General features: G+C 38.6%; 2 protein-coding genes across 3 annotated transcripts in view; one reads left to right on the top strand and one right to left on the bottom strand.

Annotated features, from left to right (window-relative positions):
• Window positions 1–449: 449 nt before the first annotated feature.
• WNT7A (Wnt family member 7A) overlaps window positions 450–18,904 on the bottom strand; it is a 41,664-nt gene continuing 23,209 nt past the window's right edge. Inside the window, exons 4-5 of one of the 2 annotated variants that reach the window (XR_014571632.1) lie at window positions 6,465–8,390; window positions 450–4,446 (exon numbers count right to left, since the gene is read on the bottom strand). Coding sequence is in view for 1 of the 2 variants with exons in the window: in XM_083796014.1 (XP_083652140.1) it covers window positions 7,911–8,390 (480 nt within the window). In the remaining variant the exon portion in view is untranslated. Of the gene's footprint in view, window positions 8,391–18,904 lie in introns of both variants that reach the window. The other variant, XM_083796014.1, reaches the window with a different exon arrangement.
• LOC310880344 (uncharacterized protein) overlaps window positions 14,208–18,904 on the top strand; it is a 52,123-nt gene continuing 47,426 nt past the window's right edge. Inside the window, exon 1 of the mRNA XM_083796019.1 lies at window positions 14,208–14,856. Coding sequence (XP_083652145.1) covers window positions 14,850–14,856 — 7 coding nt within the window. The 5' untranslated portion in view covers window positions 14,208–14,849. The remainder of the gene's footprint in view (window positions 14,857–18,904) is intronic.

Below are 18,904 nucleotides of genomic sequence, written 5' to 3'. Positions count from 1 at the left end.
AAAGACAGAATAATCTATCACCCAACCACTACCACTCCTGCCCAAACAAGTCATCAAAATGACAACTCTGATGTGTAGTCATCAGTTCACGTCTGCGTATCACCTTAACTCATCTTCTTGCAATATAAACCATCGTTATGTTATAAATGTTGGGAATTTCTCAGCCCCTCACCGTTGCCTTTCCCATGAAGAAGGCTCAGCGAGGATGTTCTGAGGCACTGATGGTTTGCCAGCTTCCTTTTAGGCTTTGATTGATTTTGCATTTTCGTCCAAGCTGGTCTGGCCTAAATAAACACAATATATATTCTGGGAAGTTTTTCTCTTTACTGCTTAATCTGAATTCAGTTCATGTGGCTTGCAACTAAAGATGGGCAAGCGTCAAAATATTCTGACCGGTACCCAAGCTGAGTACAAAAGGAGAGACAGAAACAGATAAATTGCTGTTCTAACTTCTCAGAAAGGCTTTAATCCATTTATTTATTTTTTAGCTTCTATACTCAGTCTCACAATTTGTACTTAGCAAGCACAACTCATTGACCCGAGTGAGTCACCTCACGTCCCCCTTCTTTGGTGATGGAAAACACCATGCAGTAGCACTTCCCTGTTAAATGTTTTCCATTGGAATATTTGTTCACTTTTTTTGTTTTCAGTGATGAAGCATCACAGAAACTTGTCCCTGCTTTATGGAGACCCGCAGCTGTTGCAGTGAGTTTCAGCTTGCCAGAAGCTATTTGTACCAGCCGTGGCACTGCTCTCCGCATCTTCTGACTTAAAAAGCCTGCTCTCCGCTACCTGCTTTGCCACACATCTTTGTTAATCATTTGACTTAAGGAGACAAAACATAAGACCAGGTTTCTATGATTTCCCTGGTGTATGACTCATACTTATTGTGGAGGCTATATTAATTACTGTGTGCTTAACATTTAATGAGTCTAAGAGGAAGGAGTCTCCTCACTTCAGCTATATACAACGTGCAGTGAGCCTACTACATGCAGTGAATACTTTTCTAAAACACTAAAATCTGGATACATATTTTATAAATGGAGGCAAATCAGACACTGCTTGAGTTCCCCAAAACAGCATGGCAAAAGCTGAGAAATCTGGGCCGTAGTCCTAATTCTTTCACAGACTTCCTTTGTGCCCACCAGTCCACCCTCTTGTGCTTTGTGTCCTGACTTCCTGTCTGTTTATGAGGATAATAGCAGCTGACTAAGGCCAGGCTCAGTGCAGAACATTTGCACAACCTCACACCACAGCATTATTGAAGGCCAAAAGGAATTATCCTGATTTTATTTTTTTTTTTTGAAGATATGCAAAACCAACTTTTGTGGTGATAAATTATACACTTTCAGTTGTGTGTGATGGCATTATGGTCAAACTCTACTGCCTGTACTGCATCTTCTCCTTCCCTGTCTGTTGACTTCTAGTTAATAGCCTCAGTAGTTTAAAACAGTTCTGATCAAATTGAAACAATTTCCAAATGCAGCTATATATGGACAGTTGTGTAGCCCATAGCATATATTTCTGTGAACCCACTTATAAAAGAAAAGTTTCTGGGAAATAAATTGAGCACAAGAAGCAACTCACAAAAAGTTCCCTTTGCTGACTCAATGGAATAGATGTTTGGTTTTTGCCTGAGCCAAATGCAATTGCACGATGAGCTGTGTGACAACTAGGCAGCCCAAGCTTGTGCTAAAATCTGTCCATTCAGCTAAGCCGGCCTTCCCTGGTAGACTCAGTAAGAAGCCTTCCATGCACTGACATTTTCTGGGATTTTCCTTCCTATGTGCTTCTGTTTTCCAAGGTTTTTCTGGGCTGCACCCTATCTGTAACAGGCCATTGGTTTCTTTATCATTCAAGTTGATTTCATTTATTCTGTAGGTACTACAGGGCCCAGATTAAGCATCATCTCTGGTGCAATTCCTGTGCAGTCACTTTTGAATTGATGGGTTTGCCTGACAGAGAACAAAACTTAGCACTCCCTTCACACGTTTTGCTACAATTCGTTATAAAACTTTAGCCAATTACAGAACACTTGTTCTGGTCCACTCTTTGTTTTAAATAACTACCGGTGTAGGTTTATCAATAATTCTTACACGGTGTATTAGGGAGGTGTGGTGTATTGGATGTGGAATAATTCCAGATTTCTTTTATCAGTCTGAAAAATTAGAGATGTGTTGTGAGAGGATGAATGATTTTGGTGCTGAGCATACTGCTTCTCTATGGTATTGTAGCTCATGTATGGACAGAAAATCATGATACACAAGCCACCAGTGACTGGGGGTGGATCAGAGAGATTATAAACACTACAGAGAGCTAAAAGTCCAAGTACTGGGAGAGAATAAAATAACAGGCATGTAAGTGCTGCAGTCAGACATGCTAGTGAAAAGCAAAAAGTGAAGCACTGCAGTACCAAAGTTGTGTGTAATGCAGTGTTCCTGAGGAAAAACTGCTGTGCATTCTTGAAAACTAGAGGTGGGCAAGGTTTTATACGCTGCTAGCTTGGGGCTAGTGACATACTGCTAGTGAATTGTTTGTATCAACAGCCACAAAACTAACTGTAGATCTGGTATGATATATACAACTTATTTTTTGGTACAGGGAAAGGATACGAGCTAGCACTGGAAATACAAAAACTAAGGTTACTAGAGCTAAGAGAATTTGGCTATGTGCTAATAATCACAGGTAACTGGTACAATTTTGATACCATTCTCTTCATCTCATTTTTGTTTTTTTGTGCATGCAATCCTGGAAACATTTCCCTAAAGTAAATATAATCTCATCTTGTCCCAGAGATCTGAAATCCAATTACAAGGCAGGAATATTCCCTAACAAGAGTTTGATACAGCGATTTCTTTGACAAAAATACAAGATCAAGGTCAGGAATTATGTGAACCTGAGAGAACCAGTAGTAAATATATTGGCTGCGCTTAAAAGTGTGATTTCTCTGGAAGTTGTTTCTGGCCCCCCGGTTGCAAATGACAGTATATGCTATTGATGAATCTATGAATATGTAAAAACAAAAGGGAAAAATCAGTTCTTCCCTAAAACTCCAAAGCACCAAAAGAAGCCTTTAAGGTTTTACAGCATCATCTCAGAACAAGGCAAGAGAATCACAAAGTTCTGGTATCCCTCTTCATACTCCTGGAGTCTTTGAGATCCAAGTACACATTTTAACTTAATCATATTATTGTTTGTTTCCAGACAAATGATTCTCTTAATTTTTGTTCAAGAGTAAAATGCCTGCCTTTGAGGAATTCTTGGTACAATTTTGACTAAAAGAACATAAATTAGGTTAGCCAGCTAGGTCAGTTTTCATGGTGAGAGCTATTCAAGGTAACCATGAATTGGTTAATAACCATGAATAACCATTTTGGAGTAAGATGAGCTTCATTGTCTGCCATGCTGTGTGATAAAATTACTGTACCTGGTTCCATCTGGGACATTAAAGCACTGACCCAGGTGGTACCCCAGCTGGTTGACGGCAGCAGTACATCACTTTTAGCTACCCCTGACTCTGCAGGTAAACCACTGAGTCCGCAGTTTAGTCCCACCAACAAGAGCTGGAGGGCTTGTTGTCCAGCTGGGCTTCTTGGGGTTACAAGCTGGGGGCAAGGGACTGTATTAGTAAATATTCTTATTGTGGATATTCACAGTGCATTCTTCCTGATATCTATAATAATGATAAATGTAAAAATGGTGTAAAAAAATACTTATGTAGAATCTTCATGTGAATATGTTCACCCTGATTGACATCTCTGATGGTTCTGTATTCAACAAATTGCTGTTAAAGTGTGGTCAGTTGTGTAATCCACAAGGTAATTCATTAACAGCTTTGCATAACATGATGAGTGTCCATTATTTTCCTTTTCTGAGTAACTATGTACCCTTACAATAACTTTACCAAATGAGTCACTTAAGAATACATTTTAAGGATGATTTTCATTTAATTATCACTTTTGAAAGACATATCTCCACTGGGTTTGTGCATACATGGCAAAGAAAACTTAATCATTGACTGATTCATGTTTTGGGTAGATACTTCAAGTATTCAAGCTAATTGTATTCAAGTTGGTTCTCCTTTAAAAAAAGGCCAAAAGGTAAAATCCTTAAAACTTACTTAGAAATCCCAATGTGGAGCTGTATCATTTCGATGAATCAGGGTCTGAATAAGGAAGTGAGATTTCGTAAATGATAGTTTCCCAACTTGTAATTGTGTTTGTTCTCTTACTCTTCCTACTCCTCTCACTCTTCCTGCTTCTTGAATGCATGTTTCATTTAAAAGCCTCTGCTAGGTTATTAATGTGGCCAGCAATCCAGCACTTCCCTTGGTTAGCGGAGATGAAAAGATATATTTTCTTTTGAGAGCTGTATTGTTCTGCAGTTGTGTGCATTTCAGTCCCATTGTGTGGTTCTTCACCGAGTCAAAACAGAGCTCTTCTATCCCTGAGGACAAAGAACAAACTGTTGTTGGGGGGCGGAATATCTACAAAATCATAAATCTTTCTCCCTCTCCTGTTTATTCTTCATGCTATCCAAGCACTTTTAGGGAATGGCCAATTAACTCCAGACTCATGGCAGGTTCTTATGGGCCAGATTCCTCTTATCTAAGAGGATGCAACCAAATTTCCAAATACTTTCTAGTTGAATGCAGCATTTGTTTTTCCTTGCTCTTTAATTTATAGGTAAATAATAGATAATTTATAGTTATCATAAACTGATATCTCAATTATCAATAAAATTGAAATTTTCTCTAAGTAATGCACAGATCACCAGCAGTATTGTAAAATATTGGGCAAGTGTGTACCAAATTAATTTTACCACACATCCAGTTCTTTATTACATGAGTAAAACTGTTTAAAGATATTTGTCCTTCAAGAATTAATCTGATCACTGGCCATTGCACATCATTGCGTATTGAAATACATGGGAAGCAGAAATTGTACAGATGGTTTTCCTATAGTAAAACATGCTGTGAAAGTAATAATTTGTAAAATAGCTATAATCAGTGAAGATAACACACTTTTGATGATGGTATTATATCCACTATTTTTTTTTAAAAATTACAAACTGAGGGGGAGGGATTCCAAAGTCAAACGTTAGAACTGAGCTATTTAACCACAACATAGTGTTGTAATTAACATCCATACTGTATGTACTTCATTGCATTTTATTTCCTGTCATTTCTCGATGCATGGTATTTAGAAGAACTAAAAGCAGTGACTCAATTCCAAGAAAAAAATGCTTTTATATTCCTTTATATTGACAAGTCATATGTTCGAATGTACGTTATGTTAATAATTTTTTTGGATATCTCATGCTGGTGTCTGAATTACATAAAAATTATATGATGTGTTAAGTGGCAGGTCTGCAAAGAAACTCTATATTTAATCCCAATTATGCAGGATCAGGTACTGCTTGGGCTTGTGTTCTTACATGAACATATGCAAGAAGTGAGTCTGAAAAAATGCCGTCGCATTCAGGCAGCTTCCAAAAGGTCAGGCTATTAGGCTGAAACTTTGCAGCATCTCTGTAGTACTTCTGGTTGTCTTTTTCTCAGAAAGTTTGCTAACAGTTTTCTCCACTTTCGCAGTCCTAAGTGGGATTTTGCCTCAGCAAGATGATTGGACCCAAGATATATCTGTATCGCCTATTTCTTGTAATGCTTGCTCTTATCTAGAGGAGTCAGTGAATGCACTGTGTGCTGGCTACTGGTTTGCTTCCTTTACTGATGCCTCTGTAAAGGCATGAGGTCCTGTCATGGGGAAACAGGGAAGAATCTGGTCTGTCCCTGTTAGAGCATACAGTATCATCTGTAGCTCTGCGCCATCTTTCTTACCCAATGAAAAACAACATTAAACTTGGATTATTTTTTTATCAGCCACAAAAGAATCCAGCAGGAAGAACAGAATGAATCCAAAAACAGAAAAACATTTGCCCCTCAAATATCCAGAGAAATTAGCAGTGATGAAAAAGGAAATACTGTAAAGGGAACACAAGAAGGTTTAACTGAGCTCTGAAAAACAAATGAGCAGTCTTTAAATTTGTCTATTTTTTTTGTTTTTGTTTTTTGATTGTGGGTTGTTGTTGGTTTTTTTGTTTGTTTGTTTGTTTTGTTTGTTTTTTTTTGAGCTCTGGCCTTTTGGGAATAATGTAAATGCCAAAAAGAGCTGGACAAAAAGTAAGCGTTGTATCCTATCTATGAGAATCAGACGACGTGTATCATGCTAGTTGTTACAGTCACAGTCTACAGTCTTCACTGATTAAAATCAAATTTGACAGTAACACAATATAGAGGCTTAACTGACAGCACACACAGCACATTTGCTAGTCATAATGCCAGAGTTTAATGACTGATGCATGTGGGAAGCTAATTTGGATTTTTTTTCCTGAATGGGATAAATGAGCATCCAGTTAATGCCAATCATGAATTCAAGCCATGTGACAAGATTGATGCTACATACCCTGTTCTTGTTTTGCATATTCTGCAAAATGAACTGCAGGAAAAGAGCCAGTTTGTACACACATCCGGAGACAAAGTTCAATCTGCTTTCTGACACATCCACCAACTGCAGCTGAATGTATCCAGCTTGCTGCTATGTCCACAAACTAATTACCCTTTCTCTGTTAAATAGCCTAAGAATTACAAATTGTATGCCTGTTTTGAGAAAAAGTACAGGTTGAACAAGCAGACGAAGTATAAATAAAATATTTATATAAAAATAGTCTCTTACAAAATATACTCTCTTATCCTATGGTTGATTTTCCAAAAGATGGAAGTTTGTCTGGAGTTTCTTATTTTTAGACATATTTCAAACAGGATTTTATTAATGCTTCTTTCTTTAATTGAAGAAAAAAAATGGTAAAGATTTGCATCCCCTACCACTTGACTTTTGTTCCAGACAACTAGCAGCAAACAGGAAAAAATAAAAAATAAAAACAAGAAAAAAACCAGTGTGTTTGTGTATGTACATATATATAAAGATGCCAGCTTTTGCACTTAAACATCTAGTACTGTAGAACACATCCTGCAAGTCCAACTAGTAGAAATATCCTAGTTAAGAATAATATATACAGCTCCAGTTTTTCCTTGCTGTTTCTACAAAATTATTCCACAAAGAAAGCAAGCTATCTACTTTAATTGCAGAATAGTTCCAAAAATGTTGGTAGAGTTCTTTTTAATTAAATAAATTAATATTAGTTTTATCTGAATAAATTGTTAAATATTGCTATTATTATGCCCAAGTGTCCCAAATCCCTGTGCTAAATCTGCAGCACACACACACACAAAATGCAGATAAAGCAGTGTCTACAGAACATGTCAACAGTTCTACTCGCTGTAGCAAGTGGTATGAAGTGAAAAGATGGGCAAGACCGGCAGAAGCTTTTCACAAGTGTAGAAGCCTAAATGTGTGTCATCCGCACACTCACACGGGCACTTCACGATAGGGCACTGTCCATCCCATCCTGTGCAAAGCCCATGGCTGAGGATTTTTCCCCTACCCCATCCTGCTCCTTATACACACAAGTTTTTGACCATCTTTTTTTTTTTTCATTTTTTTTTTTCCAAACCAAGTTCATTGCCATGCTCAGAGATTTTTCTCTGGTGTCTCTTCCCAAGGCAGTCAATGCTTCTTGCTCCAGAGGTACAGATTAACTGAATGATCTCATCTCTCTGATCTGTGTGTCAGGGGGTTGGGGGGGGGGGTGTTTGTTTTTTGTTTCTTGGCTGACTTTCTGAAGAGTCTGAAATGTGTATCCACATAAGCAATGAAACATGAGAAGAAAAGACAGGGATCCATTCATCAGAGTTTCTTCTGGGAGAGCAGATCTTTGCTACAGTCTCGTGTTGAGCGCATGTGCAAATGTACTCGCGGCCAGGGACACAGCCAGCCTGCCCAGCCACGTACTCATTTACAGGTATATACTTCTGTTCTTTCACTGCATGTGTTGCATTTAACATAGCAGCACCAATGAAATTTGCAGTTGCACTGCCACACTCTCGAGTACTGGTGCGTGTTGTAACCTCGCCCACAACACATCAGGTCGCAGCCGTTGGACTGCTGGGCTGTCTTGTTGCACATCCTCCCCTGTGTTCCCACACTGCCAGTGACGGGGTCTTCTTCACAATAATTGGGAGATTTTTCTATGTACACTAAATCTGTATCCATGGGTTTGCGATAAGAAAGTGGCTTCTTTATTTTGAGGAAGGTCGGACGCTTGTTGCGACTTGCCCTCACTGGTTCGACCTGAACTGCTTCGTTGTATTTGTCCTTAAGGATGTAGCCCAGCTCCCGGAACTTAGGCAGGGTTGTCCAGCATGTCTTAGTGGTACAGGATCCCGAGACCCCATGGCACTTGCACTCTAACTTCATGTTTTCTTCCAGAATCTGGATTTGGAAGAACAAAGAATGATGCATTAATAAAAACTAAACACTTCAAAAAAAAAAAAAGAGGTTTATCTGATGCATATTGAATAACAGTCACAGAGGGGTTTGCTCTCCAGTATTAGCTGTCACCAGGCACGGGCCAGGTTCCCACCAGAGCTATGGGCTTTGCTTGCCTGGTGATGCAGTTGTCCCAGGTAGCAAATGCTTACGGGTATCAGCTAAGTTCTGCCTCCAAAGTTTGCACTTTGAGTTAAACAGGGAACGTGAGTGCCTAATTTCACAGACTGTAGACCAAGTGTAAATTGGGATCCTCATTACAGCTTTTCTTCACCTTGCCTTGTACAGCGCTTCAGATTCTTCTGTCTTCCAATTTTTGCATGTGGCAGTGAAATGAGGACCTTGCAGAAAATCACACCTTTACTATGGCAGCCTTACACAAAATGCCACATGCAGAATGCTTTGAAAGTTCGATAATAGATACTAGAACTTGATTTTTGTAAATAGAGATGCCAAATTAAACTGCATTTCTGTTCTTTGGCCTGAAAATGGCATAAGCTGGTGTAAGATATGAACAAGCAGATAAACTCTATCAATGCTCATCCTCCTGTTGGTGTCACGTTAATCAACAGCGTAGAGCAGACTATTATTTAGTTATGCAATCATCGTCTGTTCTAAATGTTGCAAGTTAATGCTGCAGTTTGAAATCTAAGTATTATTTCAGTATACCACAGCCTTACATTCTTTGCCATATGTATACAGTATACCCCAGTCTTTCCATTTTTTCCTAAAGCATTTTGCTCTCCTCTCTCACATGGGTAATGGAGCATACAAAATACCTGGGCTACTCTGCCAAAAAACTGGCTTTGTCTTAAAGCATAAGGTGTAAGAGTAAAGAGGAGGAATTGCTTTCATGTTTTGTCATCAATTCTGGTTAAGAATTTTCCACCTCCTTAGTACCATAAAAGCTTCTCAATCACATCATCTTGGCTCCACCCTGTATCACGTTCTCTTCTTTGTAGGGTCTTCTCATGTTTAAGGCTGAGTTGTCACTGCTTTCCTTTTGATGATAACAAGCTTCATATTCCCTTCAGCCTTCACATCCCTTGAAACTTCAGCCCTGTATCTTCTCTCTCCTGCTGTTTCTTTACCAGCCCCAGTCCTTGCCAGCTAACCCTGGAGACCAGCTTAGTCCCTGCTGTCTGACCCGAGCACTAGAGCTGACCTCACTTAGCAGCTACAGTGTTAATGCTAGAAAAAATACTAATTGATAGAATAATTCCAGCAATTAATTTCTCACTGGTGTTGGCTTGAAAAGATAATAATAATTCTTCTGATTACAGTCTGCCTAGCCTGGCAGATAGCAGCAGTGGGAAGACCAGCCGGGGGATTATCTGGGTTCAGGGAGTGCCCACATCATTTTTCCCCTGAGAATCCTCAGCTGATCTGTGCAACCCCAAACCTGGGCAGCCTGAAAGGCTGGAGGGAGGTCAGCAATGTGGAAATTTGGATTAACCCTTTTCTGTAACCCCCCACTTTTGTTTTTTGGACATTAGGAAAGCTTACCGTGCAGACACCAGCTGCTGCTGAACAGGACAGTCTGCCCTGAAGGAGCCAGGTCCAGCTCAAAAGGCTAGACATGCGCTGGGACTTCAGGTCTAAAATCTCAGCATAAGAGACTGAGTGGCTAGGAGTAAGAGTACCTCTGAGGTTGTGCGGCCAGCAGATCGTATGCAGCACACTAACACTGGTGAATGCAACTCCATCCTACTTGTGGAAGCCTTAAAATAGGCAATGTAGAGGCTGCATGTAGTAGCTTATTACTCTCGCACCTTTTGGTCATGAGCCTGTTCCCATGTCATCTAGGCACAGTAATCGGTATTGCTTAACTTTAGGGTAGTTCACACCTGTTTTTTTTATTCACTGTTCCTTCTCTGCCATTTTTAAATGAAAAACTGGATTTCAAAGGCATTTAAATGGCTTTGGTTTTATTTTAGTCCATTGCTGATGTGTCAGTACATGTGGTCTGAAGACGAGATTAAAACCCCTAGAAAGTGTAGGTCCAAGGTTTTGACAGGTGTGAACTTAGCCTATATTATGTCACAGTTTGTGCTACTGTTTTAAAATTAAATTTTCAAGCAAACTATCCATCCAGTGACTTTCCAAAAACCGAGATGTGAGAAACTTTGATATTCAGATCTACATCTTAACTTGCAGTTCTGCTCAAATTTTGGCTTACATTTTGCATTATCTTGTTATCTTGAGTTTCTCTCTCAGCCACTGCATACTTCTTTTATTGCTCACTCATTCATAAGGTAGTACTCTTAGAAGATAAATGAGGAGACAGAAAAGGAGTTATAGCACAGAAACCGGAAAAATAACATAAATTCTTTTAGCCTCATTTGTACTTTTTTTAAAGCCCTCTTTTTTTAATTTGAAACTAGCTGGGGATACATTTCTCAGCCCTAATTCAATCACTGCTCTCATTCAAGTGGCTGGCCTTATATCTGGTACGATGTTCAAACTTGCAACAAAATATTTCTAACATCAGGATCTGCCAGATTGACTTGAAACATTAATACAAAATACATCATGACTTAGTGTCATCTATCCAGGTAGGGCTTTTCTCTGAAGTGTAAATAGCCTAAATTGCCTTTTGGTTTATTTCATTAACATCCCATTTACAGACAGCGATCTCTAAGAGAAGGAATATTTTCCCCCAGAAAGAGCTGAGCAAGCGGCTGGAGCAGTTCAGCAATGGGGCAGCCACGTGTCACGTACTTGCCTCTTGCTCTGGGTGACGTGATGCCAACCCGGACAAGCATCTGGATTTCTGGCCTCCCTCAGCTATGGCCAGGCATGAGTAGTTAGGGTAAAAACATCTGGCTTTGCCTGAAGATGAGACATTTGACCAATATTAGTTGAGTCCAAGTATTAGGGGTACTTTTTAGATGACCAGAAACATTTGAAAGTGTGAGCAGAGGATGGACAGATGGATGAGAAAGATTTTTCTTTAAATGCTGTGCCACATTTATTGTTCTCTTTCTCTCTCTCTCTCTCTCTCTCTAGCACTTTCTAAGATGTTCTGACTAACTTTCTGTTTTCTCTTGCCCTACTGGGGTTGCATTTCTATTGCACTGTGCTGAAATCACTCCAACACCTCTGCCTAGTTTGGGCCCACTGCACTCTGCTATCAGACTTTCCCTTCCATTTCTGCCTTTTCCAGCCCAGCCTCCCTACTGTTAGCTCACAAACCCTTTTGTTGCCTCTGTTCTTGTACATACGTCCTCTTTGCAGTTGCTCTCTTTCCATGTAGTGTTTTACAAATTTAGCCAGAGATGAATTGAATCCTGTGGCCTTTAGAAAATAGACTGCATGTAATCTGAACCATCTATCCTCAGCAAAAGGCTGCAATGCTGATTTGATAGTTTTATTGCACGGTGATATCAGGTGCTTGCAGAGTATTCTCTGGGTAAGGACTGGAGGCCTGGGCCTTCCCCTTGGTTTCCATGAGCCAAAAGAAGTGCTCTACCCCTTCACTTCAACACGTGGTCTGTGTTAAAAACAGGAAACACCCCGAACCTTTTGAGTATTTGTTTCTTCAAAGGTTTTAGCAAGCAGCTCATACTTTTTACATTAGATTAAAGCTTTATATATGTTATAGACTGATCTTCCTAAAATGTAAGAGCTTGAAGAGCACAAAATGTAAAATCTAGAACCTCTGTTTCTTACCAAAAGACCATATCCTGCTCCATTAGCCATAGAGGGTAAATCTATATGCACCATTGAATGCTCTGAACTGGATTAGATGCTAACAAAGAACTGGAGTTCGTTTAACTTTGTCCACTTTTTCTTTGAGTTCCTATAGTAAACTGTCAGTACTTGTTTCTCTGTGTCTCCTTTGCCATTAGCCTCTGGGAAATAGTTTGTGTGAAGAGAACTTGCTCTGGCTCTCTCTGTTGATGTTATCTTCAGATATAGTACCTTTGGGCAGTGCCATAAGGAACATAACATGTTTTTTCTTTGCCTTTAGTTTTGCAGAAAATGTAAAGGGTGCATCACGTGAGGGTGGCAAGCTGCAGCCCTGAAGAGCCCTTTGAGCAGCCTGCGAGCTGCACAGGCTCAGGTGCCAAATGCAGAGGTTGTTCGCATGGTCACAAAGTCCTCTACTATTGGTCAGGGAAAACACAACCATTGGCTAAAAGCTGTGAATTTTTCATTACAGAGAACAAGGCAGGACTTGGAGAGTGGTCACAACATTTCTGTGGGCTGGAGAGGCCATTGAGGAGAGGCAAGCCTGCCCCATTCAACTTGCGGCAGACGAGGATTTATGATTTATATCATTTTCAAGAAGGCAATTGTAACTATAAAACACAGCTCCTCAAACTTCAGGAAAAATGTTAGAGGGCTGCTTGGTTTTCTTTTGCAAAAGGATTCACTTAGTAAAAATACTGTTTTAAGCTAACGTAATAAAGACTACTTCTATCTAATTAAAATAAATAGAAAATTACACTGCCACTTGTTTTATTCAAGTGTGACAGTAATCTCAAAATGATACTACCTTTTAAATAATTTGTGGGACTGTCTTAACACCAAAACTCTGAAACTAAATAAGAAAATAGCAATAATACTTGGTGCCTTTTGACTTGAAAACAAAAATTAACATGAGAGAGCATAAAAGAGGAAATGATGCCATTTAATGACAAACCCTGTGAAACCTTGTAATGTAAGAAACAGCATATTGAAAAAGTACCAAAATGCAAATCTGAAGTTAGGAAAGACATCTAAACAGAAAAGTTTATTTCCCATCAGTGGATGTCCACTAGCGATATTAATAGAGCTGTTGTAAAAAGTGTTTTGCATAAATATGATATATTTTGCATTGATATCCTATGGCAAACTAATTGTGGATGAGTCTGGAACTGCTTGTGTCCCATATTAAGCGTGACTCACTCCAGCTAATCTTTCATATTTCAGTTGAATGTATTATGAAGGCCTTATTAAGCACAGTTAAATGATGTTTCTTCCTCGCATTTTTTCATTAGTTAAACTGTGCAAAAAGCAATGTCTGAAGTTGAAGTCAACATCAAACAAATTTGTTATGCTGAGCAGTGCGAGTCCTGACTATCTCAAAAATACTACTACTACTGGCAGGTTAAACCATTTTTCCCATTACAAAAATTTTTCTGTTCCAAATAAAAAATGGCTGGGAAATCACCATAGCATATGACCTATACCAATTAAATCACAATTGTGTTTTCCTACAAACAGATGTCTAAAGAAGATCATGCAAGATATTGGTCTGAGGACTAATTACGAAGATAGACAAGAGAATGCTGATAAATGACAGAATGCTAGAAACATCCCAGGTTGTACAGAGTACAAACATCTACCTTCAATAATAGATATCCAAATTTTAACTAATTGGAATTCTGATTGTAATTCCCTAAAAAATGAAGAGTTCATGAACTTTGCTCTCTCATTAGTTTAACTTTTGTGCAGTATTTCTGACTTTTCTTTATGCTGCCACAAAGCAGGAGGTTCCTTACCATTCTTTATAAGTTTCATAATTATTAGTAATAGTATTTCTACCTTGGAATATTAGTTGTCCTTTACTTCAGCTTTATAAAGAACCTGACCATATGCAGCAACTATTCTCCAAGTGCAGCTTCTATTTTCACAATATATCAAATGAGTAAAGAAAAAATAGTTAGTTGTTCAGTATAGTCACACTGTTCATGTACTATTCTCAGCACATGTAAACTGATTTTCTTCTCTTTCCCTTGGTAAGTCACATTACTCAATTTAGAGGGCAGAAGACCGAATACCCTTCAGGGACCAAAAAACAAGCAGCAGTAGAAGAACAAATCTTACAAGATGTTTTCAGAATTGTTAGTCTGAAGAACATTTGGACATAGGATAGGAAGGGGACCACAGTTTTTTAACAAAAAGATTTAATGAGACAGATTCTCATACTATATAATAATGCTCAAGTTAAACCACAAGGCATGGCTCTTGCCTTTTTTCAAATTGTAGGAACTTCTATGTGTAATAAAACAAGGTGTCATAGTCCTTCAGCTTTCTGCCACTGAGGGGTTCTAGGAGAAAACCTTATATCCTATTGTAGCTGCTCCCAGGATAAACTTCTGCCAAAACCATCTCATCTTTGCAAATGTAACTAGGAAAGGGGATTCCATGTATGCAGCTCAGAGTATCTTGCTTGCTCATTCCTCAGTATTTTTCTCAGACACGTCTGCAAATCTAATCATGGCCACCTGAAAGTCAAATAAGGTTCTTCAGTTTTTATTTATCTTCATCAATAATACCTTGCAGAGGTAGCAGGCACCATGTGGCAACACCTGATGTTAATAGCTCAGCAAAATCTGATATGGACTTGAAAAGAATGATACACAAAGAAATCTACACTGCCACGTCAGACAGTCCCTCCTCGGAGCAGGTCTCATGCCAGGTATTCTCTTCTCTCTCACCCCCTCCCTTTCGCGTCGTATCTGATAACAGCTACAAGCTTGTAGTCTGTGGGATTCCTTGCCTTTTTACGTCTCTCACGAACAGATTCCTGTTTTCCCCAGAGAGAAAGTACCTGCACCCTTGTCTCTCTCTATGGTCATCAAAATGTAAAACGAAACCATTAATTCATGAGCTGGAACCGTGAGCTTCAGGTTGAGTTTCACATGCTCTTAAGGGATATGGTTTGTGACAAAGTTTTCTGTGTACTACCAAACACAAAACCGTCTTCCCCACCTTTCCTTCTGTTAGCAGGAAATACTGTTATAAAAGTTTTTCTCAACTATGAATTACCAAACTAATGCTTTGATAAGATTTTATACGAGGAAATGGACTTAAAATATTATGTTCCTCCTGCACTATTGGAAAATAAGTTGTGAGATTGGGGGTTCATAGCGTGGGATTTTTTGTTTTCTGAGTTGCTAATGACAAACACTCTGTACTTGAAAGCTGCCTTGAGAGTTTACTGGGTGGTTACTGCTCTGGTGCCTTCTTGGTACGTCTGTCTGCAAGACTGGTCTGACTTGCGTTTTGTTTCTGTAGATTTTTCTATTTAAAAGCAAGGCAAATATTTTAACAGAAAAAAAATGGAAATAATTTGAAAACATAACTGTCAAAGTGTTTGATAAAATACTTGCTTTTTTAAAAAATAACTCTTGGAAGACCCATTATCACCTAGATTAGACTGGATCGGTGTAGGGCCAAGTAGGTGTCATCATGTACGAAGTTTAAAAATCAGTCATAAAAAACAGTTCTGAAAAAAATATATATTTTTTTAATATGCTTTCACCTACAATTATTGGAATATAGTTGAATTGTCTTAGGGTCATTCAACAAGTTAATTTATATTTCCTATTTGTATAAGTGAAAGCATGACTTCCTAGTTCCAGACTGAAATAGGATTGTGAGATTAAGGGAAAACTTATCTAGGATCAGTATTTGCTGCTGTCCAAGCAAAACTGACACTGTGGATACGATGGATTATAGCTTGTGAAATACTGAATAGTCATGTCTAGTCTACCTGGGTACTTTGTACAATGAAGCTAAAATAGACTGGAAAAGGGGATGATGGTGTTACAGAATTACAGATAGAGTTGTTGGTTGTGTTATCTAATTCACCTTCTTATCACTACATGAGTTGTCTATAGTACGTATCTTCCTCTCCAAAAAGATATTGGGCAGTATGTTCATGCCAAAAGTGAATAAAAAGGATGATCAAGGCGTTTTGAAAATGAAGCAACAGCATGATGTTCACTGACACCAAGATGATTTACAAAGAAAATGAGACAGCAATTTTTCTGGATTTGGGCATGTTATCAACATAAAATTTATTCTTATATCATATCTACCTTCCTTACATTCTGGTCACAAACTAAAAATCACTCCAAAAAATACTGTTGCTTCTGAAACAGGCTTCTCTAAAGCAGTGATCTGTGCAGTATTGTATCATGTATTATAAAGATGATGAATGTCCATTGTTAAAAATACCATTTTGCCTAATTCTACTTCAGTCTAGGATCTCAGTGTATGGATCAGAGACTAATGAAGTGAATGAAAGCTTGACAGCGATACATGCAGGCCTGGACCTCTTCAAAGTAATTATAGTTCTCCTAGCATCCTATATCCTATGAATCTGTTTTTAGTTTTGATCTTGGGATGGTGATCTTCATCCATATTCTGTGCTTCAATGAATCAAGCTGTCGTTAAAATGTAGGATGAGCTGCTTTTAAAAAAAATACATTGCACATAGAGTTTATATTTTAGCATGCTAGTTCTGAAGTAATTTGGAGGTACTCCCAGGTAAGGTGAACTAAAACTTATTTGCACTCCTCAGTTTGAGGACACAATGGGTTAAAGTCTTGGGGGTTATTCAAGTTCTGTTACAGCCTTGCTCTGCTAGGCAGGGATGTCAATGCTGTCTTTTGCTTTGGGCTGTCTCATGGAGCCTGAGTCATACTTCACTGCTGTGGTAAAAAATGTAGGGAAAACAGGAAATGACACAACTTAAATCCATCCTTGTCATAGTTAATGTACACAGTGAAGGATGGTACAGAGTTGAGTCATTCCCACTAAACTTCATCTTCTATGTAACTCTCCCCACTGGTAGTGAAACGCTCAAATGAAGTGGTGCTGGCATTGTATAGTAAAGAATTGGGAGCAACCAGGTAGAGCATTTTGACAAATGCTTGAGCTGTCTAGAGAAAAGTTTCCAGAGTGTGATAGAAACCAAAAGAACAGCCTTACTTGTTCCAGACAACTCATCAGAAAACACCTCTTGTCCTAAACTAATAAAGCCAGGTGCTGGCAAGAACACTAGTTGCAAAATAATATCACTTCATATCGCTTCCAAACATTTTAACCAATAGCCACACACAGTTAATTATAGGTTCATTTAGTTACATACCACACCATGAGAGTTAACCCTTAGGTACTCAGCAAATAATACTATGCAAGGCATATTTCTCATGCTTCAAAACTTAAATTTCAGTTCTCTAAGCCAGCATTTTTAGTAAACAGTAGATGTTTTTACTCTCCCTCAAGCTTTTCAGGTGATTTCAAAGTACTTCTACAGTAATGTCTCAGTACCGTCTTTATAAAAAAGTATTTCCTAGCTTAACTTCTTCAGGAACTCCTTCAGACTCCCTCAAAAAGAAGCACCAGTTACCTTCATGTTTGATTCACAGGAAGACATCTCTGTGTCAAAATATTCACAGGATAATAAAATAACATGCTTTTGGTTATAACAAGAATTAGGATATTCTTGTGGAAGTCATTTTTCCATAAAGACGGCTTTCAAATTAAGTTATATACATAAGAGTTTTCCCCCTCCAGTTGCAGTTGGGACAATAGATCCGCGGTTCCATGTTTTCAAATAGCTTCCACTTATCAGAGATAAGATCCTACCAGCAGAGCCTATCTCTGTAGCCTAGCAGCTGCCAAGATTAACATGCCCCAAGAACAGGCCAAGAATTTTAACACAGAGCTTCTGGCCTGTTGTCAATGAACATTTCCTCCAATACAGAAGAACGTGAAATTTCCTAATTTTACATACAACGCCCAGTGCAGTCTAAGCAAACCTCTTTGGCTTTGTGTCTTGCTTACCTGGCATATTAGATTTTCTTCTTTTCATTCTAACAGGTATTTTAGCAATAGCCAAAGCTTTCATTTTACAAGTGAGCAATCACATATTAAAAGAAATTCACTTTTAAGGTGTGTCATATTGATGGAAGTAATTCCCCTCAGCCAGCTCACTCTCCAGACCAAGCATAGCTGTTGCTCTTTGTTAAGAAATCTGTCTGTTTACTATTTATAGATGAGTTAAGGAGAAATATCCAACAATTACATTAATAGTTCCTCTTAATAAGCCACTTATGTTATATTCATTGAGCCTGAGTATCAAGACTGATGTTTTTACAAAAGGTTAATCTGTTGCTGTAGGTCTTTAGTTCAGAAGGTCATAGGATGCCTGTAATAACAGCTTGTAAACACCAGCTTCACTTGTTTGTAAACCCATCAATAACAAACCATGCATGTGTGTGTTAATCAGATATTAATTTTATCGCTCTCTTTAAGGGGAACCTTAATATAAAGTATAACTCCATTAAAGAGAATTCAAGAAATCTTAATGCTATGCTATTCTTTAGTAGAGTTATTTGGATCTGTAATGTTCTGGAAAACATTTTAAGATTACACCTTCTAGCCTAAATTTGCTGCAACTACAGCAAGGCAAACTTCTCAGACCAATTTCCAGAGAAAATGAAGCTTAAGTGCTCAGTTGGTGTCTGTCTCCCACCTGCTTCTCATGTCCCATTGGTAACAGCTGAACCTTTTTAGTAATTTCAACCAAATATGACAAAGGGTAGAGATTGTGAAGTAACTTCTGTGAAAATAAAAGATCACAGGGAGGAGACAGATCCTATAAATGCTCCACGTGGCAGTGTGAATGCTCATGTTGTTAGACCTCAGGCAATTCACAAAGAGTTTGCCATCAG

This window comes from Anser anser, assembly GCF_964211835.1.
Source record: "Anser anser genome assembly, chromosome: 12".
NCBI lineage: Eukaryota > Metazoa > Chordata > Aves > Anseriformes > Anatidae > Anser > Anser anser.
This window is presented reverse-complemented; position numbering and strand designations above follow the sequence as displayed.